This window comes from Mastomys coucha, unplaced genomic scaffold, assembly GCF_008632895.1.
Source record: "Mastomys coucha isolate ucsf_1 unplaced genomic scaffold, UCSF_Mcou_1 pScaffold11, whole genome shotgun sequence".
Taxonomy (NCBI): Eukaryota; Metazoa; Chordata; class Mammalia; order Rodentia; family Muridae; genus Mastomys; species Mastomys coucha.
The window spans coordinates 32,770,967-32,797,002 of record NW_022196893.1 but is presented as its reverse complement, the minus strand read 5'-3'; the positions used below and the strand labels follow the sequence as shown (position 1 = coordinate 32,797,002).

The following is a 26,036-nucleotide window of genomic DNA, read 5'->3' as shown; positions in this document are numbered from 1 at the left end:
AGTGATGCCAACTCCTGTCACCACGGTCACCATCCCACACAGATCTGCACCGCCCAGCTTGTACTTGGATCACCCTTCCTCTGCTCCACCCCCACAACTCTTCCTCTTCCTCCAGCCTTGGGCCCCTCCCGGAAGGTATCTCAGACCTCCTTACCCAGTCTGGTGCCTCTGCCAAGGGGTGTAGAGAGCTTGCCCGGCACACAGAAAGGGCTTCATCTCTCCACCCTTGCTATACCCTGCAGCCTTTCCAAAGCCACCCTTGGCTCCCCATTTCCCACTCTGGAATCCTTAAATTCCACAGCTACAGGTGCTCAGAGGCTAGCGAGCCATACTCCCCCATCACTGCCTTCCCTACAGCCTCGGCTTCGCCCTGCTTCCAGGGAACACCCCGAGAAAGGGAATAGGCACCGAGCAGGCAGTGTCCTCTGTCAGAGACAGGAATACATTCGAAAGGAGCCAAGATGAAGACAGAACTTGAGCAGGTCTGTGGAAGCCTTCCTTCCCATCTTGCCCTGAAGCAGCTCTGAGACAAGTCTTTCTCCCCATGTTCTCCTGACTCCCTGATGCTGACTCAAAGGTTCGCCAGTACTCCTACCAATGTTCATGCAGCAAGCACTTTCCACTCTCTGGCAGGGAGAGGTTGCCAGGGCATGGGCCTGCCTTGGGCCGTCCCAAAGAGAGCAAGACGGAGAAGAGACACTGAAACTATGACATAGACATGAATGCCATTCCTATAAGACCATCCAGCCAGACGCCTCTCCTCCCTAACCATGAAGGACAGGTCAAGGACCAGAGAGAACAACAAGAAATCATGGAAGGGAAGCAGATAAGGGTAAAGGAGACAGGTCAGAGGTCACTGGGAGTGATAAAGGACATCACCAGAGTCCCAGACAGCTATAAAGATCCTCATATCCTTGCCAGCTGCACTGCCCAAATCCACACATGCCTGGAGCATATGCAGGAAGGACCTGCGCAGTCTCCAGTGAAACTCAATATCCCCCATCTCCTGCCCTTACTACCACAGACTTCGATTTGATAGGCACTCAGTCCCTGGGGCCCTGGCTCCTCACAAGGCCTGAAGAGGGTCCTATCTGAGCTCAGCAAAGTAGATGCTCTCCCAGGCTGGGAGGGAAAGCCTCTGGTCAAAGACAACCTGTTCAAACGGGTCACAAAGGTGCCAAGGAGAGAGGAAGAGAGCCAGTGGAGGACAGGGGTCATGGGAAGATTCACTTGGGGAGGACCAAAGAGTAGGTGGGGCAGAGCTGTAGAATTTGTTTATTTGGGGCTTTTTTTCTGCTGTTCCTGTTTGATAGTCACAGTTGTGGCAGTCAAAGACACCTCTACAGATAGCACCCCAAAGAGAGCGCAGAGCTGAGAGGAGGCACCAGCTAGCTCCCATGTCCCACCCCATAGCCATCATGTCCACCACTCTTCTAGGGAGCTGAGAGTACCCCCAAGGAAAACCCCCAGAGACAAGCACCTCCATGCCAGCTGAGAGGGAGGAACAACTGACTGTGGTTTACCAAGAACCTGTCAAAATCAGAAGGATGTGACAGGCTGAACTGAGCATTAAGAGGAGCTGACCTGACCAAAGCCAACAATAAGGAGACAAAACCAGCTTGGTTCTTGGTCCCCCGCCCTTCCCAGGGCTTCCAAAGTCACCACGGACAACCAGTGCTCTAAGACCAGGCACATCACCCCACCCTCTGTACTGAGGTCCGTGAATTCTGCATGTACCTTAAATGGAGGCTGTGGTGAGGAATAAGAGAGCATTCAGGCTGTACCGCGTGCAGATACCACCGGCTGCCCCCTCAGAGCACTCCAGGCTGACCAGGAAGGTATGCCACTAGATCTGACCACATGCCATTCAGATACCAGGACAGGAGAAGACGGTGGGAGGCTGGGGCGGCCATACCAGACACACCGGGCTGCTGAGTGGGGTACATAGATAGCATGCCGGCAGAAGTAGGGCATACATTGTCCTGGGGACCCAGTCACCCACGGCAGATCCTGGAATCCAGGATCAGGATGGTCTCCTGATGCAGAGTTCTGTGCCCACAAGTGGGAACCAGGCCTGGACCCCAGGCAGGTGGAGGTCATGTGGCTCAGCCAGCGTGCCTGGTTAAGATTTGAAACCGCCTCAGTCCCCTCAGGGGCTGAGTCCTCTTGGTTTTTACAGACACACTTTTCTCTGTGCTCAAGGCGTTTATGCTGGACCTAGCAGGGTGGGTAAGAGGAGGCCATTCCTGGACAAGGGGGAGCAGGCCCTGGCTGAGTCTGGGCTGAGAGCCTCTGTAGTTTCTGGAAGTTCCTTGGGCAGCTTGACCCTGTTTCCACACCAGACTTCCCATGAAAAAGGTAGAAGCTGTACGGGTAGCTATCGAGGAGGAATGAGATGAAGAGCGGGGGGAGAAGACAGGGCAATGAGCTCGACACCTGGAAACAGAACTGCAGCCAATCAGAGATGATCTTGGCCCCTGGGAGGTTGGGGTGGGGGTCTGAACCCAGGCTAACTGCTTGGAGTAGGTCCTTTGCTCTGCTTGTGACTAAAACCTTCAGTCCATTTCTCAGATGAGGGTAAAATCCAGCCACATAGCTGAGATTTGCTACTAGTGGGAACAACCAAGTTGACTCCGCACGCAACCCAATGTCACGTTTCCAAAACCAAAAGCTCTTGGCCTTGGTCATGTGCTTCCTGCAGGCCTTGAGTCAGTGGGATACACTGTGCTGGTCCTCAGTAAAGGAGAGAAGGCAAGAGGGAAGGGGAAATTAGCGGGGGACACTGCCAGATGGAGATAAATAATAAAGGGGCTGTTTTCCAACGCCAGCCTGGCACGGCGCCCAGGGCAGTCATCTTACCCTTGGAGCTCAAGGCTACACTTGCCTCATCTTTTCCAGAAGTATGCGAGCCCAGATACGTCAGCCTTCCGGTATGCAGTGATCTGCGGCTGGCTGCCCGCCTTTCTCCTGGCTTTTTCCTTCGGAACTTTGCCTTCTTGGCACTGACCACCCTGCTCCACCCAGTCAGCCCAGCCTCAGCCCCCCTCCTCAGTCTGGTCCCTCTTGCAGGGGACTATGACAAGCCCCTTCAACAAGGCAGAGCCCCTGTAGGGCAGGCAGAAAGCTGTGGTACGGGGGAGGGGCGGTATCCACATCATCTAACTAACAGGTTGGTCTGGCTTGGAAGAGTCCCGCCCTCCTGTAGCTAATGAACACTATGCAACAGGTGTTTTCGCCTCAGTCCCCAGCCGGCCCTGGATGTGACAGGAGGCAGCTGCCAGCCACCAACTCCAAAGCCCCATAGCTCACTGGTGAGCCCTCCGGCTCCCAGGCCCAGGGGGGCCACCATGGCCTACCGCTCCTGCGTCGTTGGCTTCAGCAGCCTCAGTGGCTGCGAGATGACCCCTGCGGGCAGTCCCCAGCCTGGGACCTCAGGATGGGGCAGCTGTGGGCTCCCTGGGCCTGGCTTCAGCTCTCGAAGCCTCACAAGCTGTAGGCCAGCTGGCATCATCCCCAAGGTGACTGTGAACCCTAGCCTGCTGGTGCCTCTGGACCTCAAGGTGGATCCAGCTGTTCAACAGCAGAAGAACCAAGAGAAGGAGGAGATGAAGGTCCTCAATGATAAATTTGCCTCCCTCATTGGCAAGGTGAGCTGAGTGGGAGAGGGCACCCAGGCTTTCCAGGTGATCTGGCTGGTGGTTCCCTGAGCATCTGTCATGCCCCGCCCCTGGTTCCAGCCAATGGGGACGCAGCATGGCTAAACCTGCAGAGATGGGCTAGGGAAGCCTGAATTACATCCTGGTGTCTGGGGTGAAAGGACCCTTAGGATGACTCTGAGGGGTATCGGATAAGGGCACACCACCTGGCTTGGAGCGGGACGGGTCAGTGTACCCCTGTAGCAGTCAAGAGGTGCTTCTCAGGAAGGCCTATGGGGGTGTGGCCTGCTGACCTCTGCCCAAGTGGGAGGATGGGAGATACTGCTAAGATGGCCTCCTGACCCCAAGCCCCTGTTCCAGAAGCATCTCCGCATCTCCCTCCCACCCTGCTGGCTTTCCCCCTTCATCCGCAGAGCTGCTGTTCTGGCAGGTCCAAAGGCGGGCTGGGGGGCGGGGGGACGGGCAAAGGAGGCTGCCATGGAGTTTGTATGAGTAAAGACGCAACTTTGGCTCGTCAGGAGAAAGGAATGTAGAGGACTGTGTCAGAATCCAGCCAGCAGCCAACAGTTGGCCTGCTTTTCACTCACCTAGGAAGGAACAGGCCGCTAACAACATAGCCCCCACACTTCCTATACTCGCTGCCTGCAGCTAGCCTAGGGCTTCAGGAAGCCCTGTCTACCTCCCAAGCCTGTGCCCACTCAGCCACCCCAAGAAACCTCTGTGAGCAATCTTCCCAGCCCTGCTTCCTCCTGTGTCGGAGCGCACTGACTGAACTGCACGCTGCAGGGCTAGGCACCACAGGGTACCCCAGGTTCACCTCATATCCCCTTAACTGTAAAGAAAGACACTGCGGGACATGGCGTGGAACAGAGAACCCTGGCCAGTCATTATCTGCCTCTTGGTTTCTGACTCTGCAAACCCTTGCACATTTCTGGGGTCCTGAGCTGTGGGAATGTACAGACAGGCAGTGAGAAGAGAGTGTCACATGTGGCCTGGATGCCTGAATGCCACAGGAATTTAGGAAGGCAGCTGTGGGCCAGTGCTAGCTAACATCACTACAGATGTTGTTTTCCCAGCTGTGCAGAGGAGGTAATTGGACCAGAGAGACTCGTTGCATTGCCCACAGTCACAGAGCCAACAACTGATAAGGTTTATATTTGAACTCAGGTCTCTGTGTGTATGATGTTGATGTGTGTGTGTGTGTGTGTGTGAGAGAGAGAGAGAGAGAGAGAGAGAGAGACAGAGACAGAGACAGAGACAGAGACAGAGACAGAGAGACAGAGAGAGACAGAGAGAGACAGACTGACAGAGAGATCGAGAGACCTGAGGCAGAAACAGTGTCTTTCCCTGCCTCATCTGACTAGTTCAGAGTTCCTCATTTACACCTGAGGTGCCCAGATCTGGGGAGGGGCAAGCAGCCCTTCCCACAGCTGCACAGATGGAACCCACTGCCCAGGAGGTAGGCCCTGCAGAGGTGCCTCCTTGACAAGCCTGGCTAATCCCTTAAAAGGAGTGCTTTGCTGAACTATGTAATTTGGCTCCCATGGGTGGCTTTTCTCTCCTTCGAATGATTGCCAATGCTGATGTCACTCCATGCCACTGCCATGGGCACAGGGTGGGAACCGTGGGTGTAGGCCCAGGGAAGGAGCCCTCAGAGTTGGGGTCCCGGACTCAGACCCTTGAAGGTCCTTAACAGAACTCAAGCCTCTCAGCTCTCGAGAGGTACAGGGAACTATGGTTTCCAGCCCTGTTTATTGGAGCCCGGTGCTAAGCAGAGGCTGTGAGAGACCCCAAGAGACTAACAAAGCATTAGAACCCTATTTCTGAATTTAAATCCTGGACTCCCCACTAGCCTGTTGTGTAACCTCAGGCGAACTGCTAAACCTCTCTGGGCCTCAGTGAACATCTGTGTAATGGGCTTGTCAATCAAATGGGATGATTTTTGAATAGTAGTTAGAGCACATCTAGCAGATAGTTCAAGCTTTCTGAGCATGAGAGCTAGGTTCAGGGAGCTCCCAGACCTAGTTACCCTCTTCCAACCACACACACCCCAGGCCTGAAGAGTAAAGGGAATGGTGGGGAGGGGCCTATAGGTAAGGCACAGCCCAGGTTTCAGAGAGATATACAGGCAGGGAAAACACAGAAGATGGATTCCAAGCCCAGAGCAAGGCTGGGGCTCTGAGCAGAGAAGAGGAAGGAGGACTCCACTCCTCTCCCCCTTCATGGCCCTCTGCTGCCCTGAGAAACAACCAGTGTGTGTGTGTGTATGTGTGTGTGTGTGTGTGTGTGTGTGTGTGTGTGTGTGTGTCTGTGTGTAAGGCAAGGGAGTGATTCCTCTAGAGCCTGGCAGAGAGGCCTACTGCTGTGGTGTTTGCCTCACTTATAGTCTGTGTTTCCTTTAGTAAGTCACTTACCCTCTCTGTGCCTCAGATTCTACGGCTCATCAGCCTGTGTTCCTGCCAGTGGGGGACTAACAAGGCTGTAGCCATAGGGAAAGACGAGGGAGGCCCCGGAGGGCAGAGTCCTCTCTATCAGGGCTGCTACAGGGATCTTCAACATGTAGACAGCCTAGGCACTGGGGCACTGGGAAAGGACTGTCCAAGCCCAGAGGACAACCCAGGAGCAGAGGTGGACAGCTGGAGACAAGGATGGGTCATGCCAGCTCTCAAGGTCTCAGATGTCTCTGTTGTCAGCCCTGCTGGCATCGACACTGGCCAGCTTTCCTGTGGGTCTCTGTGCTTCTCGGCTAAAGCCGGAATTTGACATCTTCCCAGCACTTCAGGGATCTCTGTCAATGTCTCCCTGCTGACTCAGTGGCTGGACCCTCCCCAAGGAACATACAAGATCCAGTCAAGCACTCAAAAGGTGACTTGGAGTCCCCTGTAAAAGAAAAGGAAAAAAAAAATCTCACACTGTAAGTCCTGTCCAGTCTGACCTGGTTCCCTCCAGCTCCCAGTCTCAGTTTCCCTAACTGCAGAGTGGGGGATAACCAGAGTGGGGGATAAACCAGGAATTTGCTCTAGAAGTCACACCCAAAGCTGCCACTGTGCCCTGATAGGGCAGGGCCCGAAGAGCTGCCACTGTTCCCCACAGGGCAGAGGGACCGGCTAGAGGAGAGTGCAGTGGCTCCTCTGGGGATGGGGATTACTGGCCCTCCCTAGGTCTTTGTTCCCACAGGGAGGAGCCTTTCTGCCTTTAGCAAGCTATGGTTAAAAGTGACTTTTCATCTCCACCCACTGAGACAAGAGACTCCCAAAACTAATGGAAGTCAGAGGGTATACCCTTGGTCCCCCCAAGAACACATGATCTCTATCTATACTGGCTGGTATATTCACAGCATCTTCCCACAGGAGTTAGACTAAGGGAAGAACTTCCTGATATAAAGGCTTTTCTGTTGCTCATGGGTGGAGGTAGGAGCCTCACGTCTCTCCTCTCACCGCACCCTCAGTGTAAACACGGACTCCTGCTTGTCAAAATGGAGGGAAGGTGGGGTGAGCTGATACTCCCACACACATGGGGACACACACACACACACACACACACACACACACACACACACACGCATACACACACAGAGCAAGGCAGAACCTTCTTGACCTCCAGCCTGACTGAACCAGTTTGCTTGTGGCACAGGTTTAAGGCAGTGTCTTGCAAAAACTTCCCAGAGAGATGGGTGTGAGGCAGGGGAGTGAAAGCTCACCAGAGTCATAGTTCATGCTTCTATCCAATTTTCCTGCTCCCCTCCCTTCCAGAAACAAAAGTGCCAAATGCTTGTCACAGCTCTGTCTTGCTGTGGTCCTGGGAGCAGGGCCAGCACCCTCAGCATACCACCATTAGCACCGAATCCCACGGCCTGAACAGCCGTTCAGGAACGGCCCAGCCAGCTCTTACCTCCGTGGCTACCCAGGGCTCCCAGGCTAAAAGGGAGAAGCTGGGTGGGAGTGGGGGCTTCCAGGACGAGGGAGAACAGAGAGAACAGATAAAATGGAAGAAGGCAGCCCCCCCCCCAAAAAATGACAGGCAGGGTGAGAACAGAGCCGGGAAATCCCCATCATCCTGGGATATTGCTCCAGTGGGAACTGAAGCTAGAACAGAAGTAGGCACGCAGCCTTCTGGGGGCCTAGCTGTGATCCAGATGATGTGGGTGCCTCTGTAGAATTCACAGGGAGGAGCCATTCCTCCTTAGCAGGCCTTAAAGATGGCTTTAACTCCACCCACTGAAACCAGACACTCTCCAAGGCTGGTGGGAGAGAGAGGAGGTGAGGGGGCAGCCAAAACTTGGGGAAAACTATAGGGCTCAGAGCCCTCCAGGTCCCCATGTTCAAGGTCACCCTGACTCTGCCTGGAGAAAAAGCCACTTCAGAAGGGCCCTGGGCCCCAGGGCAGCAATGAAACATCACAGTGGTTAAAGAGCTCAGTTCAGGGCTAGGGTCACAGCTCAGTGGCAGAGTGTTTGCCTAGCATGCACCAAGGCCCAGATTACTACACAAACCAGGAGCTGTGGTCTCCGAACTTGAGAGGCAGAGGTAGGAGAACCAGCAATCGAAGGTCACCCTCACCTATATGTATAATGAGCTTCGGAGGCTGGTAACACGTGAGACCTCCCTGTCCCAAAACAAACAAACAAAACTCCAGGTGCCAGGCCTGGCCCAGCTGCCTGCTAGTTCAGTGACCTCAGGCGATTCTCACAGCTCCATGGGCTGGATGCCCCCCTCTGGAAGCTGTGCTGATAGCAATACCCACTCCACAGGGTGTTGCCTCAAAGAAGTTGGAACACGAAGCACTTGGAACCAGTCTGGTGCACAGTAGTTGGCAGCTCATACATGCCAGCAGCTGCCTCTTCCTGAGCTCATTCCCACCTTCTGCCCCCTGACAGCTTTTTCAGACGGGCAGTATCATCAACCTCAACTTCTAGCTAGGGAAACTGAGGCTCAAAGAATCTGCAAGTCTGGGTCAGGAGGATTAATACTAACATGCAAAGCAAGCCTACCTGGCTGGGTCTCAAGGCCAGATAAAATCAGGTTTGCCATGCAGGAGAGGCAGGTAGGACCCCGATGTCTCCCATGCCTCTATTTTCCCAGGCTCTACCAGTCCTGCACCAGCCGGTGACAGGCAGGCATTCCGCACCCCTGCTCCCCTCCCTCACTGGATGGAAGCCCTGCCCAGGTTAGAAAGCCGTCAGTCTCTTGTCTCCACCTTCATCCTGTCCTTATCGCAGCATCTTCAACTCAACAGCCAAGAACTGGAGGTGGCTTTTCGTGCTGAGTGGAGCCAGTGTCGGTGAACGTGTGCAGATGAGCTGCCCTGTGACGGGGAGCCCCACCTCGGGGTCCCCCAGCCTGTCCAGGAAACCCAGTGTGGCACCTGACGACCTACTCAGTACCCTCCTGCTCTTGCAGGTCCAAGCTCTGGAGCAACGCAACCAACTGCTGGAGACCCGATGGAGCTTCCTGCAGGGCCAGGGATCAGCCACCTTCGACCTCAGCCACCACTATGAGACATTCCAGGGCCGGCTGGAGGAGGAGCTGCGCAAAGTGAGCCAGGAGCGGGGACAGCTGGAGGCCAACCTGTTGCAGGTGTTAGAGAAGGTGGAGGAGTTTCGAGTCAGGTAGGTCTCACACTGGGAACCAGGGGTAAAGGCTGAGAGTGAGGACCAGGCTGGGCTCTGGTGGGGTGCACCCAAGGTGGAGAAAGAGGAAGTATGGGGTAGAACACTGATCTTCTCTGGATATAACTCTTGAGAACATCACATGCAAATACTGCAGGTATAGGGAGAACCTATATCACTTAGGATTGATCCATCAAGCTTCAGCCGCACTGGCTTTCTGCTAAGCCCTTGGGTGCTGGCGCAACACAGGCCTGGCTCCCACCAACAGCCTTTCCTGAGACTGCATGTGTGCCAACTCCTGTGTACTACCCTGGGACAGGACATCTTGCCTCTAGCAAAGCAACATAAAGGCCATGTTCTGCGGCACACTTCGGAGGTGCTCTTGGAATCAGGGAAGAAGGAACACTGAAGTGCAGGCCAGGGACGGACAGGACAGGGCTTATCTTTGTAAAGCAGCAACCCCCTATAGGGAATGCTGCTTGGCATCAAGGAAGCTGGGAAACCAGGAAGATGATGAAAATATAGCCCCTGCCCACACAATGCTCTTACAGCTACTGGGGCAGGGGGACAGACAGGCAGAAGGTGGGCAAGCGCCACCCAGTAGTCACAGGTCCAGCCTAGGCATTGAAGTAGGAAATACTCATTGTCGTGCCAGGCCCCTAGCTTTGTGGCTTCAGGCAAGCATATCCTACAAACTCTCCTCTGAGTGAGTAGACACGGTGACTGACACTGACCTCAGATGCCATGAGCAAGAAAATGAGATTTCAGGTTGGTGTCTGGCAGTGACTTTTCTGTCCCCTAGAAGGTTGAAGTTGACCAAACTGGCTTAACTGAACTGGCTAGCCTAGGAAGGCAGAATAAACACTTGAGGGGGGAGGGGCTCAGGACAGGGGACCCTCTAAGATCAAGTAGTGGGCAAGCCCTCCAGAACAAGGCAGCTGAGGAGAGCAGATAAACATCGCATACCCTGAGTCCGTCCTCAGGGCTGGGTCTCCTCCTGAGGGGGCTCCACCCTCGATGGGGTGGGGGTAGGAATGGGGAACCAAGCATGGCTGATCCCTGTCCTACAGTGTGGTCCACACCCTACCAGTCTGAGGTAAGGCCAGCATTCTAGGGGCAGCCAGGAAGAGCAGAGGGTAGGGCAGCTTGCCTAGGAACCCAGGATCCTGAGCTGAAGCTCCATATAAGCCACCCCTCCCAGAGAGCCCTGCCCTCCCAAATCCTAGGAAACCCACATGGGCATCTGATCTCTCAGAACTTTGAACACTCGTCCACCAGGGCGGCAGCCCATTTCACTACTCTAATAGGTCTGAGCGCCTCATAGGAGTCACAGGGCAGGAACTACTAAACAAAATTGCCACCTTCAATGGCCATGACAAAGCACCATGGCATCCCTGGGGACCTGCAGCTGAGTCTCTCTAAGGCACCACTGGTTGCTGTCACCTGGCCGCTGACCTGCTTCCTATCTGCCTTGCTGTTTAGGCTAAGGCTGATCTCCTCTGGGGAGGGGAAGAAGAGAATAAGTCTCATAATGGGGCTTCGGGAGTTTTGAGTCTACAGGCTGAGCCGAAGCTGTTGGTGTGGGGTGGAGCCTGGACAGGGAGGAGCTGTGCCTTGCCTCTGCAAGGTGATGAGCTCAGTCTTGCTCCCAGAAATAAACAAAGGGGGGGGGGGCGCTATGTGACAGGCTAAAAAGGGCCTGAGAACAGGTTCAGGAGCTGGTGACAGATTGGAGGTGGGACAGAAGATAGGCATCACCTGAGTCTCGGTGGGTGGAGACTTGCAGAGGTCCCCAAGGTCTGGCTAGCCTAACTCCTAGTTACTAAGAACAATGTAACAATGTAACAATGTAGAGGCCCAGCAAAAGGAAGCAAGGTGCCCAAGCTCTCACAGGAGTCTCAGAGACAGCACAGAGCTGCATGAGTTGGTTGATGAGAAAAGGTGTGTAGTTGAGTGACAGCTAGAGGCTGAATCTAGCTAGCTAAGCATCTGACCGCAGGCTGGGGCAGACTCAGGCAGCTTGAACACCCTTTGAGGAAGGGGCTCTTCCAGCTCACACAAAAACTGGGAATGAATACCACAAGACTCAGGGAGATTGGGTACCAGCCCCAGTCTGGAACCCATGCTAAGCCCTAGACCTCTTGGGGGACCATTAATTAGCCTAGGCCCCAGACGTTGGCCCTCCTGGGAGGCTATCTCAAGGTCCTAAGCAGGATACCTAGGCATACTCCCTCTAGCCCCAACTCTCCTGCTATCTTTTCTTACTTGGAGAAGGCCATTTGGCTGCCCTTAAAATATGTGGTGTGTGTGTGTGTGTGTGTGTGTGTGTGTGTGTGTGTGTGTGTGTATTCACCAGGTCTCCAGTGGGTCTGTCTTGATGGGTCTGCCTGAAACACTCTAAGCTAAGGCCCTTTGTTCCCGGTGAAGGACTCATTCATAGAGTTAGGCAGCATCACAGTGCTCAGTCAGGACCAGGCACCTCCTAAACCTTCTTGGGGGACACAGCCACCAAGGACATGGCTCTAAGCCATTAAGAAAAAGTAGGACAGTGACAGAGACAGGATGATATGGCTATCCAAAGGGGAAGCAGAAAAGAAGGCTGCCCAGGGAATGGAAAAAGAAGAAGGAGCTGAGCAGGAACCTGGCACCCAGGGGTCCCACCAGATGCCTCCCTGAGGTTGGTGGATTCCGTTGCCTGGAGGAAATAGGGTGCTAACCAGCTACCTGCATTTAGAGGGCAGCAGGATGAGGGGCTCACTGGCTTCATCCCCAAGATAGGGGAATATTACAAGGGATCCCAGAGCATGCCTCACTCAAACAACCCTAAGGGGTTATAACGATGCTCACAGAGCCAGTCCCACTCTCTCCAGGGCCACCAGAGGCTTGATTGTGGAAGCACTAGATGCCATGGCAGAGGTTGAAGTAGTGCTAGCTGACAGACCTGCAGCAAGCACCGGGACCTCACAACATGTTCACGGTGACAGACAAAGCGCACACATAAGTGGTATACTCAGGGAGCTAGCACTTGAGCCCTCTGCTTAGCCAGCACTGCTCAGAAGTCTCTGTCACAGGACCCTGAGGTCCTCCCCCAGCTGAAAGCTCTGAAGGCCACAGGAGAGGGAACACAAGGAAAAGGAGCCTGTGGTACCCGCCGCACACATGTGTACACCTGTAGTCAGAACTTCTGAGCATTTTGTTCTCCCTGATGCAGGACCCCTGTCCAGCCCCACCGTGGCCCTCAGAGACCCTCACAGATTCCTGGAAGACAGGGTAAAGCCAAATGCAGCCCACTCCCCGATTTAGAGACCTTGGTGTCCTGTGAACAGTGACATCCTTAGGTCCACTCCCCTTCAGAAAACATGTGGGTCTAGTCAGCTGCCAGGGCCACTGTGACACTGCCCTACTGGGAGGTCAGAGGCTGGGGCAGTAGGCACCTGTAATTAGAGCCCTGAGTCAGGCATTCCTAGAAAGGAGAGAAGACACTAACCCACTTCCCTGATCCACTGTGGCTGTCCTTGAGGGTTGGTATAGGACATCTGAGGCTGGCAGGTGCCATCCACTAGAAGAGGAGAGGGTAAAATGAGGGACCCAAGGGTCCTGTCCCCACCCAACAGTATCCTTTTTACAAACCCAGGGTGAGCCTGACACAGGAGGGAAGCAACATGGAAGAGAGTTAAGCTTTGTGGAGTGCCGTTGACAGGCAGGACAGACCATGGATTAATGTCACTGCAGCAGGCAGGTTCTGTCAGCCTCCGCACACACACGCACACACACACACACACACAAACACGAGTGCACACACACAGAGAGAGAGAGAGAGAGAGAGGGAGGGAGACAGAGACAGAGAGACAGAGTTGGGGGAGCCTTAGACACAAGAAGTAAAGAAGGCTGGGAGAAATTAGCTGCCTCTAAACACACTGGAGATTTCTCTCCCTGCTTCCCGTTGGAGGTCACAAAATAAGATGGTGCCCCACTCTCTAGTGAAGCCAAGGAGCAAAATTAGGCTGCAGGGAAGAGGTAGACCCAGAGAAGAGAGTGGGAGGCCAAACAGAAACAGCATATCTTGTAAGTTAGTGGGAGACCAAAACAGGAGCGATATACAATAAGGGCACTGATGGCACTTAAGACAGGTGAGTCTAAATCCCTGTTTGTCCTGTGTTAAGTTCTTGCAAGTTAAGGTTTCTATTTGTAATTAAGAATAAGTTCCCATTTCTTAGATCTCATGTAAACTCCTTGGGACTCCATTCTCATGATGTGTATGCTTACCCCTGTTCCTTCCCTTTCATTGCCTCTTTCAAACAATGTATAAACAACTGACTCTCCCTGTGAACACCTTATCTCTCATACAAAAGGGACTTCAAGATGCCAGCAGGGGCTGCTCTCAAATCCTGACTTAGGGTGAGACAGACATCTGGCCAGTCCTGAGTGTACCCCAAAATGCAGCTTGCTTTAAATGGACAATCATGGATTTGGTCTTTTCCCCTCAAGATTCTCAGGTGTAACAAGATGAATGAGCTAGATGCTAGAAGAGGACTGACCACAGGCATAGCCCACCTGCACTTGTGATTCTGGGGGTGGGTAGAGAAAGGAGCCACTATGAAAGGGGTACACAGTCAAGAAGGCTTCCCAGAGGACTGTGCAGTAGAGTCCGTGTCCACCAAAGCAAGACCCAAGTTCTCTTGTTTGGTTTGGTTTGATTTTTTTGTCCTAATAAGGCATCACTATGTGGCCCTGAACAGCCTAGCACTTGCAGTCCAGGTTGGCCTCAAGCTTGTAGAATCCTGTCTCCATCTCTCATGTGCTAGAATTATAAACATGTGCCTCCACATCCAGAATGGCCACCTTCTCTAGTGGTCACAAAGCACAAAGGTCTAACAGAGACCTGGACCCCTCAAGTTAACCAAACCCCAAGTTCTACAACATTGCTAAAGAATGTCTCTCCCTACAGGTATGAAGATGAGATCTCCAAGCGCACAGATCTGGAGTTTACCTTTGTCCAGCTGAAGAAGGTAACACTCAGGACCCAGGGTCCTTCATCATGACCCTCCCTCCATCATGATCCTCCATCATGACCCTCCCTCCATCATGATCCTCCATCATGACCCTCCCTCCATCGTGATCCTCCATCATGACCCTACCTCCATCGTGATCCTCCATCATGACCCTCCCTCCATCGTGATCCTCCATCATGACCCTCCCTCCATCATGACCCTGCCTCCATCATGACCCTCCCTCCATCATGACCCTCCCTCCATCATGACCCTCCCACATGACCCTCCCTCCATCATGACCCTCCCTCCATCATGACCTTGTCACCATCATCATCCACTTACCTTGATACCTAAGCAAAGCCCTCAGGCACATGGGCTGAGGGGCCAAGAGGCAGAAAGACCCAGTGGCAGGCTGCTCCGTTCTCCAGGCTCAGAGGCAGACTTCCTCTGGGTGTCATCCCCTTCCCCTGACTCCCACCCAACTCCCACCCTGAGCCCTGGCTTTCTTAGTCTCCACTCTCACCTCCACTCCCAACCGCAGGACCTGGATGCTGAGTGTCTCCGAAGAACTGAACTGGAAACCAAACTCAAGGGCCTTCAGGGCTTTGTAGAGCTGATGAGAACAGTCTATGAGCAGGTGAGAAAACACAATCACTATTTCCAGCCAATGGCATCACAGCTTCCCAAGTGCTCTCTGGGTGTCAATGGTCCTTACATTTCCCTTTGCCACACAGCCTACCTAGGCTGAACTCCTTTTGGGCCCCGCCGACCAGTCCATAGCTCTTCTGGCTCTGATGAATTAAGAGCTTCACCCTCTCCCACTCTTGGCTAAGATGGGAAGACTCATGATGAGATTCAGCACAATTTTTCATTTTTTTAAAGCTTTATTTATTTATTTATTTCATGTATATGAGCACACACTATAGCTGTACAGAGAGTTGTGAGCCTTCATCTGGTTGTTGGGAATTGACTTTTAGGGCCTCTGCTCACTCCAGTCAACCCCACTTGCTCCAGTCGGCCCCACTCACTCCAGTAGACCCCGCTTTCTCAGTCCCTGTTTGCTCTGGCCCAAAGATTTATTTATTATTATAAATAAATACACTGTAGCTGTCTTCAGACATTCCAGAAGAGGGCATCAGATCTCACTACAGGTGGTTGTGAGCCAGCATGTGGTTGCTAGGATTTGAACTCAGGACCTTTGGAAGAGCAGTCGGTGCTCTTACGCACTAAGCCATCTCACCAGCCCACAATTTTTAATTTTTAAAATGATATGGCAAAAGCAGATAGAAGAGCTTCTAGAACATAGGCCCATCTATCTCCCAGGTCCTCAGTTGAGCCTGGGAAACTCAAGGGCTTAACTCTTCATGAACACTATACCTTCCTGGGCATCCTACCATGCTCTCTTTCCCCCCACTCCCGCTCCATATCACCCTTCTCATGGCTAAGACGTACAGGCATGATCTTTGACAAATATCTACAGTATAATAAGAAGTAGAGAGAGCCGTTGCTGGGGTTGACAGGTTCCAAAGCCAAATGCTGCCAGCAGCTGGTGCCAAGCCATAGCAAAGAAGCCAAGGCTGGAGCAGAAGTCAGTGTCACAGACACACTGCATGCAGAGTTCTGCCATTGGCCCCACAGACTTCTGAGCACAGCTTCCCAGCCTGGTAGGGGATATTAGGCCTCTCTTCCATCCAGCTCAGCATCCTAGGACCCCTGTGGAGCTCACAGTCATCTGTGGCTGTGGGATGGAGCGTAATAGAGAGAACCCCCACCCTCAGGAGCAGTAAGAAGGCCAGCTCCCAGCTGACCACACCAGCAGCTCTAGGAAGTATATTGCCCACCACAGTCCTCTAGCCCCAGGCCACAACCTTACAGGATGATTGTTCTGCCCAAGCTCCCTTTGACTTGGTGTGGACCAGGCAGGCATCAGGGGCCAATGCTTCCTGTGTTCCACTATGCTCACTGATGAGCTCTAAGGCAAAGTGAAGGGCCTGCAGCTAAGGCCCAGGCAGCAGGAAGCTGGTCATAACCAAACATTGCCAGAGATACGCCTAAAGAGACTTTTTGGCTCCTTTATCAATAGCTAGGCCTGTGAACTCCATTTGGATGGAGCCACGGCTCTTGGATTCTGTTTTGACTCCTCTGGTCAGGCCGTGTCACCTCTCTGTGCCTCAGTTTCCACATTTGTAAGTTTAGGAGAACAACAAAAGAGATGCCATGACAGAGGAAACGCTTATAGAAGAGAGTGTTTAATTAGGGTCGTGCTTACAATTTCAGAAGTTAGTCCATTATCATGACAGCTTCCAACAAGGCCACGCCTACTCCAACTAGGCCACACCTCCTACTCCTTCTCAAATAGTGCCACTGCCTGACAACTAAACAGTCAAATATATGAGCCTACAGGGAGCAGGGGGCCATTCTTATCCAAACCACCATAGCATCCTTTGCCATCAGTTGCAAGAGTCCTACATATACCCAAATCACCTGATGTTGAAGTCTCTCACATAAAGAAACACATTGTTTGCATGTGACCTGGCACCTTCTCCCCCACCCCACCCTGTATTGTAGAATTACTTACACTACCAAAGACAATTTAAACAGTAGTTCTCACACCATATTGTTTGAGGAACCAATGGCCAGGGAAAGCACCATCACATGTCAGTAGAGAGACAGTTTTACCCCATCTCTGTTTGGCTGAACCCTCTGAGAAGCAGGTGACCACAGAGGCCAGCTGTACACGCTTGCTTCTACTTTTGTGAGCACCATCGAGCTGGGCACCGGGATGCGGGCTTTATGATCCACCCTGTGTGCTTCTGTTGAGAAGAAGCTGACTGACGTTTGCCAAAGAGATGCCAGGGAGCCCCTAAGCCAGGGCTGCTTGTCAGAAATAGAATCCAAGACATGGAGGAGTTTTCCAGAGCCCATGCTTTAAAGCAGGAAGCTGGGCTGGGCTATGACGTTTTGGTAGGGTGCTTCCCTAGTACTAGGAGACCCCAGGATACAACAACCTCTAGTACTGCCCTCCCCAAAACGAGAGACAGAATTGTTTTAATAACATATTTCTTTTAACCCAACAAATCCAAAATATGAGTATTTTAATTCATAATCAATATAAATATTAGTGGACTATTTTACTTTTCTTTCTCCTATTAAATGTTCAGAGTCAGGTGTAATCTGAACACTGAGGAGAGAGAGGCAGGAGGATCAAGAGTTCAAGGCCCCAGCCTCTATACCGTGAGTTCCAGGCCAGAGGGTTGCACAGGAAACAAGCACACACTCAAAAAGGTTTAAAGTCTGAAGCACACTTTACACTCACAGTAGCTCAGAGTAGCTCATCTCAGTCAGACGAGTCATGTCCCACGTGCTCCATGGCCACTGGTAATGACCGGCTCCCTTCCTGGACAGAGCAGGCCTGAGAAAGGGAGGTAGAGGCCACAGCTCCCTCTCATGACAGGAAAACACAGTGGACTATGGGTAGCTCTTGGAGGCTTGGACACTTGAGTTTCAACTTTGGGTCCAATCAGAAAAGCCTTGTGTTATAGACCTATATCCCATCAATTTCCAAAAAAGTGGGGAGCCCTCCTCTCCCCTCAACACCAGAGAGCACATGGCTGGGTACCTACAAGGCCATTTCCAGACAGCTGGGTAGAACCCACTGGCTAGCTCTGCAGTATGCATGGGATCTGCATGTATCTAGTCTCAGTACTGCCCGCCATACCCAGAAGCCCCGGATCCTGGGAGATTTGGGCAGAATCAGCTAAGAACCTTCCCCCCACCCCCTGCAGCTAGTCTCCTGGGAGACTGCAGAGGTGCCAGCACCATCCAAATGGCTTTGGCAGGGAGACAGGTTCAGAACAGGCTGCTCTGCCCTGCAATCTATATCCCAGCCTTATTATCCTTGCCAATCACAGCAACTGTGGCATTAGCTACTCTGTATTGATCACTTACTATCATCTGGGTACTGTACGGAGTGTTCTCTAGACAAACTCTCAGTTAGTGCTCCTGAAAACTCTGTAGATTTGGATAACGACAGAGTGAGTACAGATTTTAGAGCAGCCAGATTTAAAACCTGGCTCAGTAACTATGGGAGCTGGCCGGAGCAGGTTGTTTTAATACCCCCCTCTCCCTCTCCTTCCCTCCTCCCTCCCTCCCTCTCTCTCTCTCTCTCTCTCCATGCTCTATCTCCTCATCTGTAAAATAGGAAACACAATACTACTGCACTGTGCTGTTGGGAGTGTGTGTGCATGTGTGTGTGTACACACGTTTGTGCTTGTGTGAGTACATGCATGTGTATATGTATGTGTGCCTGTGTACATGTGTGTGTGCATGCATATGGGCATATGCGAGTGTGTGCATGCATGTGTGTGCATGCATGGGTAAGTGCCTGTGTGTGTGCATGTGTGAGTACATGCATGAGTGTATGTGTGCCTCTGTGTGTGCGTGTGACTGTAGGTATGTGCTTGTGGCAGTCAGATGAGAACCTCTGGTGTCAGTTCTCCCCCTTGACTGGGAACTGTGTTTTTGTTATTCAAAGCAGAGCATGATGGTCTAGGGGGCCCTCAGTCTTCCAGGGACATTCTGCCTCTGCCTCCCATCTCAAAAGTTTTAGGAGCAGGAGGATCACAGATGCACACTAAGGTGCCCGTGTTAGCATAGCTTAGCACAGAGGGGACTGTGCCCAGCTTTACATGGGTCTGGGGACTCAAACTCAGGCCTTAGCCTTGCCCAGCACTTAGCCACCTCCCAGCCCAGACATTAGTTCTTAACAGACCCTAAAGCACTTAGAATAATGTCTTCCATGGAGTAAATATTTGAAAAGCATTATCTGCTTTTAGTTTTGTCTGGCACCCATCTTACAGATGGAAAATGGAGGCTTGGGGCCATTTAAAAACTTGATCAGAGTTACTTAATGAATCCAAGGTGGTCCCATTTAGAATACAGTGCCTCTCAGAGTGGTTTTACCAAGCAACATCACTCTGGGGGAGTGTTACCCTGGGAGAGCCACTGTCTCCTCAGAGCTCTCAGGGGGTAACACTGTGAGACAGACATATACACAGCAGTCTCCATACACAGCAGCCTCCTCCAACTCCAGCTCCCTAGGGAAACTCTAAACTATACTGTGGTGCAATTCTTGCCAACTTGGGGTGTCAGGGACTCACCCCAAGGTGGCACCTCACCACACAAGTAAGCATTGTTATGCCCTCCATCGCAGAGGGGCGGCATGTCTGGACAGGCACACGGCTGTTCCAAACACCACTTCCTGCTTCTGTTTATCTTGCTCTGCCTTGCCTGCTTCTTTCTGAAGTTCTGAGGTGGTGCTGTCAGTGTCAGCCATCCCCTGGCCCCAACAGGGAAGACCTGGACTTTGTAGCATCTCCTGGCCAGGCCCTGGCCTTTTCATCAGGCCAGATGAAGGGTGTGGGGCTATATCTGTGATCTTCACTCACTGTTTTCCACTGCATGCCCACCAGAGGATTCCCAGAACTACATCTCTAAAATTGTCCTAGCAGATGCCCGTTTGCAGGGAGCCATGTTGGTGGTGATGATGGGGCTGTGGTGACTGCCAGCCTGATTCCAGTCAGTGCCACCAGCCTGTCTTTACCCAGAGATTTATATTCCATTCATCCGAAGATCAATCAAAGATCCCACAGCTCCTAGTCCCTAGGCTGGGGTCCTGGCAGCTCAAAGGGCTATAGAATTCTTGCAGCCCCTGAGCTTCCTTTCCAGGAGATGCCACTGTCCAGAGAGCCCATCTGACCCTACCTTGTCTCTGAATCTATACTCTAGAACACCAACCACCAGTAAGAAGCCCCAGCCCCTGCGAGGGGCAGAAACTAGAGGCACCATCATGAGCTTTCTAGGCATAATGATGAACAGGGGAGGGGACCCCAAAGTAATAAAGGTCAGGGTATATGGCCATAAGCAAACCAGCTGAATCAGGACCTAAGCAGGCCTCCAGATCCAAGTGCTAGCTGTTCTAGGAAGCCGGGGAGAAACTGACAAGTGTGTTGCATGCACATCAGCACAGGATTAAAGTCAGACCCTGGGGAATTCTGCATCTTCAGTAAGAAAATTATAAGGAAGAAAAATGAAACAGGCAACTGAAGACTTCCAGCAATACCCACCAACTTTCGTTCACTCCTCTTGTTTGGATACTGCCTGGGAATGAGGCTGTCAGCAACCAGATGTACCATCTGGAAAATCGGGACTGAAACAATGTTAGGGACCTGTGAATGCCAGAAGAAGCAGAGGCGGTCCGGGCTGTACACCCACAGAGTGAGCCGCAGCCACACACACAGCCACCTCTGCTGGCTCCCTGCCTGCCCCCTGTGGCCAGCAGACTCACCTGTCTGTGGAGAGTGCCGGCAGCCATGCTCCGATGACACACAGTCTGCTCCTCCTCCCCCCCTGAGGCCCCTTCAGAGGAAGCAGCCCAGCCTCTTGGCAACACTTTGCAGTCCCTGAGAGACCCCTGTTCCCACACATCTCACTATTTAGTCCTGAGGTTTCCCGTGGGAAAGCCAGCTGGGATGGAAGAAAGCTGGCCTGGCACTATAGATAGTTAGATAGCTTAGCTCCTCTGTGCTAAGCTATGCTAACACAGAACTTGAGAGACCAAGTAGAACCCCACTCCCCTGCAGTTGCCTCCACCTCCCCACATGGAAGGTTAAACTATGGGCATTTGTGGCAAACACACTTTTCCTGGAGTTCGGCCAGGGGCTAGGAGACACTACTACTTCCAGCTGGTTCTGGGGACTAATGGTTCTGATAGCAGAGGTGCCTCTGGGCCCAGAGCATTTTGTATCCTCCGGCCCCACCCTCTCCGGCCCAACATCTATCCAGTAAACTTACATGTTCCATCAACAAATGTGGGGGCCCACACCTGAAGATGATCCTGCCAGGTTCCTTGGGGCTCCTTACCCAATGAGGAAGCAGAAGGCAACAGAGAGCAGGGGAACCTGCCCCTCAACCCCACTTCAACACCAGCCAGCCAGGAGCTTGGGCCTTCCCCGCCGGCTTGGAGGAGGGGTCCCAGCCTGAGTATGAAAGTCACAGCCACCCCTGTCCTTTGCCCTCACTCAGAGGGAGAACAAGGGGAGGCAGAGAGAGCAGTAAGAGCCACCTGACTCCCTGGGAAATCACAGGGGATAGCATAGTCCCCACCTCATGAGGGGACAAACGGACTGTGTGTGAGAGACCTTGAGTCCTCTGCAACAACCCTGAGCCTCCCCTTTCTGTGCTGCCCAGGAGCTGAAAGACCTTACAGCCCAAGTGAAAGACGTGTCAGTGACCGTGGGCCTGGACAGCCGCTGCCACATCGACCTGAGCGGCATCGTGGAGGAAGTGAAGGCCCAGTACGATGCCATTGCTGCTCGAAGCCTGGAGGAGGCTGAAGCCTATTCACGGAGCCAGGTTAGGGACTAATCCTGCAGGGAGGGATAAGAAGGACTAGACAGGAGGTGGCTGAGGCCATGTGGCTCTGGGCCTTGGGATTCTCTGAGGACTAGCAGCGAGCATATGCAGACAGTGTTGTAGCATCCAGTCCACAGGCAGCATGGAAAATGTGAGAGGCAGTTCCTCCAGGGCTCCAGGGCTCCAGGGCTCCAGGGCTCCGGGGCTCCGGGGCTCCGGGGCTCCGGGGCTCCGGGGCTCCAGGGCTCCAGGGCTCCAGGGCTCCAGGGCTCCAGGGGCAGCAGGAAGAGGGAAACTGCATGGGTCCTTCCTGGAGTCACAGTATGGCTAGGTGTGGGTGTAGCTTACCAGGGTGGCCAGAAGAACAACACCAGAAAAGCACGGGGCTGGAGGGGGAAGGGGCGATAGACTACAGAGATGAGGCCGGGAGGGATGCTGAGGGGGCTGCAGCAGGCCACCCCTACCATCCATCCCTCTTCCACACCCTTTCAGCTTGAGGAGAGAGCTGCCCGCTCGGCGGAGTTCGGGAACAGCCTCCACAGCAGCCGCTGTGAGATCGCGGACCTCAACGTGCGCATCCAGAAGCTGCGGTCTCAGATCGTCTCCGTCAAGAGCCATGTGAGAAAACTTCTGAAGGGCCAGTGGGGATTTCGGGGTCAGGAGACATGCTTGGTCACACTGGGTACACACAAGACCTTGCCGAATGGCCCTGAGTAGGTCTGGTCTGTGCGTGCCTCTGGCCTCAGTTTCCTATTCTGCCAAATGGAAAGCCTGCTACTATGGTGGCTCTGAGGATCCCGTGACTTCTGTAAAGCGCCCTAAGCTACTGGGACATCAGAAAGCACTCCCCTACCCCCATGCAAACCAAGGCCCTCATCCTTGCCCAAGCCCAGTCAATCATACAGAAGAATGAGGCCTACGTTTCAGCTTCTGGTCTGGACTCCTTGTGGAAGCTTGTGAAACGTCCCAGGTCTAAGCAAGCCCTCTGTAAGCTTACCACATCTAGAAATGGCGTTGCTTAGCTACACTCACACACTGGGACAGAGGCAGCCTCAGGCCTGGCCCACTCACTGCTCCTTCTCTTTGGCCTCCTGGCTGCAGTGTCTGAAACTGGAGGAGAACATCAAGATGGCTGAGGAGCAAGGAGAGCTGGCCTTCCAGGACGCCAAGGACAAGTTGGCCCAGCTGGAGGGTGCCCTGCAGAAGGCCAAGCAGGACATGGCCCGGCAGCTACGAGAATACCAGGGCCTCATGAACACCAAGCTGGCTCTGGACATAGAGATCGCCACCTACCACAAGCTGATGGAAGGAGAAGAAAGCCGGTGAGGAAAGGGGAGAGGGGCGGTGCAAGGTTGGCGGGTGGGGTGGGGCAAGGCGGGGCTGAAAGCCTGCCACCTGACAGGCCTGTGGTCCTGCCTCACTCAGTCACTTACTGGAATTGGAACCTAGTTCTGTATGGCCTGTTTGCCTTGCTGGCAAATGGGCTAATGTTAAGCATGGCACACCTGTGATGGGAAAGCCATAGAAATCTGACCAGAGAGATGGCTCAGGCCGAAGCTTCCCAACCAGAGTTTTATCCCTGGAATCCAAGTGGTGGAAGGAGAGAACTAATTCCCACCAGTCTGACCTTCACATGTACACTGTCTCACACACACATACACACACACACACACACACACACACACACACCACACACGTTTTTTAAAAGTTCAAGGTGGATATCCTTTTTAAAAAGTACTCAGCCATGTTTACTGTGTTTGCTTGGCAAAGAAGGGACTGTGGCCCCTGGAGCTGACCCTGGGCGAAGGGCAAAGTACGAGCATCCTGGTTGATCTGAAGCCCAGGATTGGGTCTCAAGCAGCAAGACTCTCCTCCCCTCTCCCCTTAACACCATCAAGTGTCTGAGGAGCCAAAGGCAGGATAGCGGTGGTTCCTCAGCCCCCTGGCCTCTAGGAATGCATAGACAAGGGAAGCTGGCTAGCCAGGATTACAGGACAGGACAACCACAAGCCTGGGAGTGACAGCCAAGAATTGCCCTGTACTTAGCCAACTCCAGTCCCCAATCCTTATGGGATTAAAATCCCAGGTTCCCTTCACACCCTACCATATCTCCCTCCCACAGGATGGACCTGCCTTCTGCCACCGTGGTCAGTGCCGTGCAATCCCAATGCAGAACCAGTAAGTTCACCCCTGCCCAGAGACCCAAGACAGGGATGCATGGGGTATGGGGCACCGGGACCCCAAAGGCATGATGTAAGCTGCTTCAAATCCTCCAGCCCTTCCTTCCACACCCTTTCCTTTATGTCCCCTGTAGCTGCCTCCAAGTCTGGCCTCTCCAAGACCCCCTCCAGGAAAAAGAAAAACCGCAGAGGCCCAGTGATCAAGATCACTGAGATGTCAGAGAAGTACCTCTCCCAGGAGTCAGAGGCCTCTGAGTAAGACAGCAACCCCAGGAAGAGCCTCAGGTCACCTCCACTGCAGCTAAGCTCAAGAGCATAGCCTGGAGCCTCCAGGTTGGGAGGAGAAGTGAGTTCCAGCCGAGACTCGGTTCCTCTGGACGGTCAGGGAAGGCAGAGAGAACTGGCATATCTGTTCTTCATCCATGTCTCCTTTGCCACCTCCAGCCTCCTGGCTGCAGCTTGTCCTGACGGGCAAAGGGGAGTCTGGGGCCTGCCACCTCTCTGCTCCTCTGAAGCTCCTCTTCCCACAGAGCTCTGACAAGGTGCTTGACTTCTGCCCACTGCTTGCCCTGACTTCTGCCTCAGCCTTGCCTTGCCTCTGCCTCAAACCTGAGGCTGGCATCCTCACCCATAGCCAGGACATAAACTGGGCTGAAGGGTACACTTGGATTTTGTCTTCTAGGTGGTGTTGAACACCTGGGCCTGAGGGCTGAGGGCCCCTAGATTCCCTGCCTTTAGGCTTCCCAGACACCTGACAGTACTGGGGGACGAAGGAAAGAAAGGCCTGATGTGTTAGACAAAAGCCTGAGCCCCAGAGTGGCCCAGACGCCTGCGTGTACCCCCTTCTGGGACTAAGATGTCCCAACTGACTTCAAAGCTATTCTGGCCAAGGCCAACGCCCTAGAAGCAGAAGCCAGAGATAAAGAGTCTGACACCAGGCTTTGCCTTCACCTCCCTGCCATTCTGGGTTGGACCACCATCCTGAAATCTGGGCTCTGGTTCCAGCCCAGGTCTCTCTACCCTCAACACTTGTCCTTTGAACAGCAGGCACTAGAGCCCTGCCTGCCAGAAATGCCCATCCCCTACCCATGTCACTTCCTAGGGCCTCTGTTCTATCCCCTAAGACATTCCACTCAGTGGGCCAATTCCCTCCCTCCTCCCCTCCCTTCCTCCAAGTGTATTTCCCCTGACTCTGGTGGGCCATGAAGAAGGCTAAGCCTGGAAAGATCTGGAAGTTTCTTAGACATAAATTTGGCCCAGGAAGCCCCAATAAGGGCCTTCAAAGGACTTAACCCACGAGAGCCATTCTGCATCCATCAAGGGTGTCTGTGTGTTCCAGCCCTGGCTCTCACCTCTGGGGCTCAGCAGTGCCAGCCTTCCCATGCCACCAGCCTTCTTCTCAACTCCCTTTATTCCCAGGACCCATGTCCTGGCTCCTGGCTCCTGGCTCCTGGCTCACCTCCTCTCCTAACCCAAGTCTTCCATCCTTGCATCTCATTCTCCCAGACCAGGTATCCTCAAAGCCCCTGGCCCTCCAGGCCTGCAGGGAGTGTTGATAGGCTGCCAGCTCCTCCAGGCCAAAGGAGCCCAGCAATATGCTTAACCCTAGAGTCCCCAAAGCGGGTGCTCATTGCTGCTTTCTCTCGGGCTATTTATCCGTTTCCAAGGGAGCAGTCCTCAGTGGGACATGATATATAGAACATATATATTATTTTTTCATAACTTATGTGGCTTTTAACTTATTGCTTCCCTTCCTGTTTCTGCATGATAAGTGCTGAGCATACTATCAGATTTTAGAGAATTCATTCCAGCCACCTACTTGACTGGCTGACTCGGGCAAGGGGTGAATAAAGTACTGAGATTCATCCACGGATAACGTTGCTGCACACTCATTTTTGTTCATCGGTTGCTGGCTTTGTGTGTGTTGGAGACAGGATCTTAGGTAACCCAGGCTAGCCTCAAACTCATATAGCCAAGGATGCCTTTCCCTTGATTCCTCTGCCTCGGTCTCCCAAAGAGCTATAATTACAGGTATACACCACCATGTCTTGCTTGAGTATCTAATCTCAAATTCCCTCTTGGAGTGGTTTGGTCACATACATCCCAGGTTGACCTCAGGGAGTTATGAACTCTCTGGTTATAGGGAAGTGTCCTATCCATAGACTGAGCTGTAACTTCAGACCAACAG

General features: G+C 53.1%; 1 protein-coding gene across 2 annotated transcripts in view; it reads left to right on the top strand.

Annotated features, from left to right (window-relative positions):
* LOC116080140 (keratin, type II cytoskeletal 80) overlaps positions 1-25,721 on the top strand; it is a 92,245-nt gene extending 66,524 nt beyond the window's left edge. Inside the window, exons 1-9 of one of the 2 annotated variants that reach the window (XM_031356427.1) lie at positions 3,227-3,647; positions 9,056-9,264; positions 14,213-14,273; positions 14,797-14,892; positions 21,504-21,668; positions 22,161-22,286; positions 22,770-22,990; positions 23,791-23,846; positions 23,983-25,721. In XM_031356427.1, the coding sequence (XP_031212287.1) occupies positions 3,348-3,647; positions 9,056-9,264; positions 14,213-14,273; positions 14,797-14,892; positions 21,504-21,668; positions 22,161-22,286; positions 22,770-22,990; positions 23,791-23,846; positions 23,983-24,107 (1,359 nt within the window). In that variant the 5' untranslated portion in view covers positions 3,227-3,347 and the 3' untranslated portion in view covers positions 24,108-25,721. Of the gene's footprint in view, positions 1-3,226; positions 3,648-9,055; positions 9,265-14,212; positions 14,274-14,796; positions 14,893-21,503; positions 21,669-22,160; positions 22,287-22,769; positions 22,991-23,790; positions 23,847-23,982 lie in introns of those variants that run through there. The other variant, XM_031356421.1, reaches the window with a different exon arrangement.
* Positions 25,722-26,036: the final 315 nt, after the last annotated feature.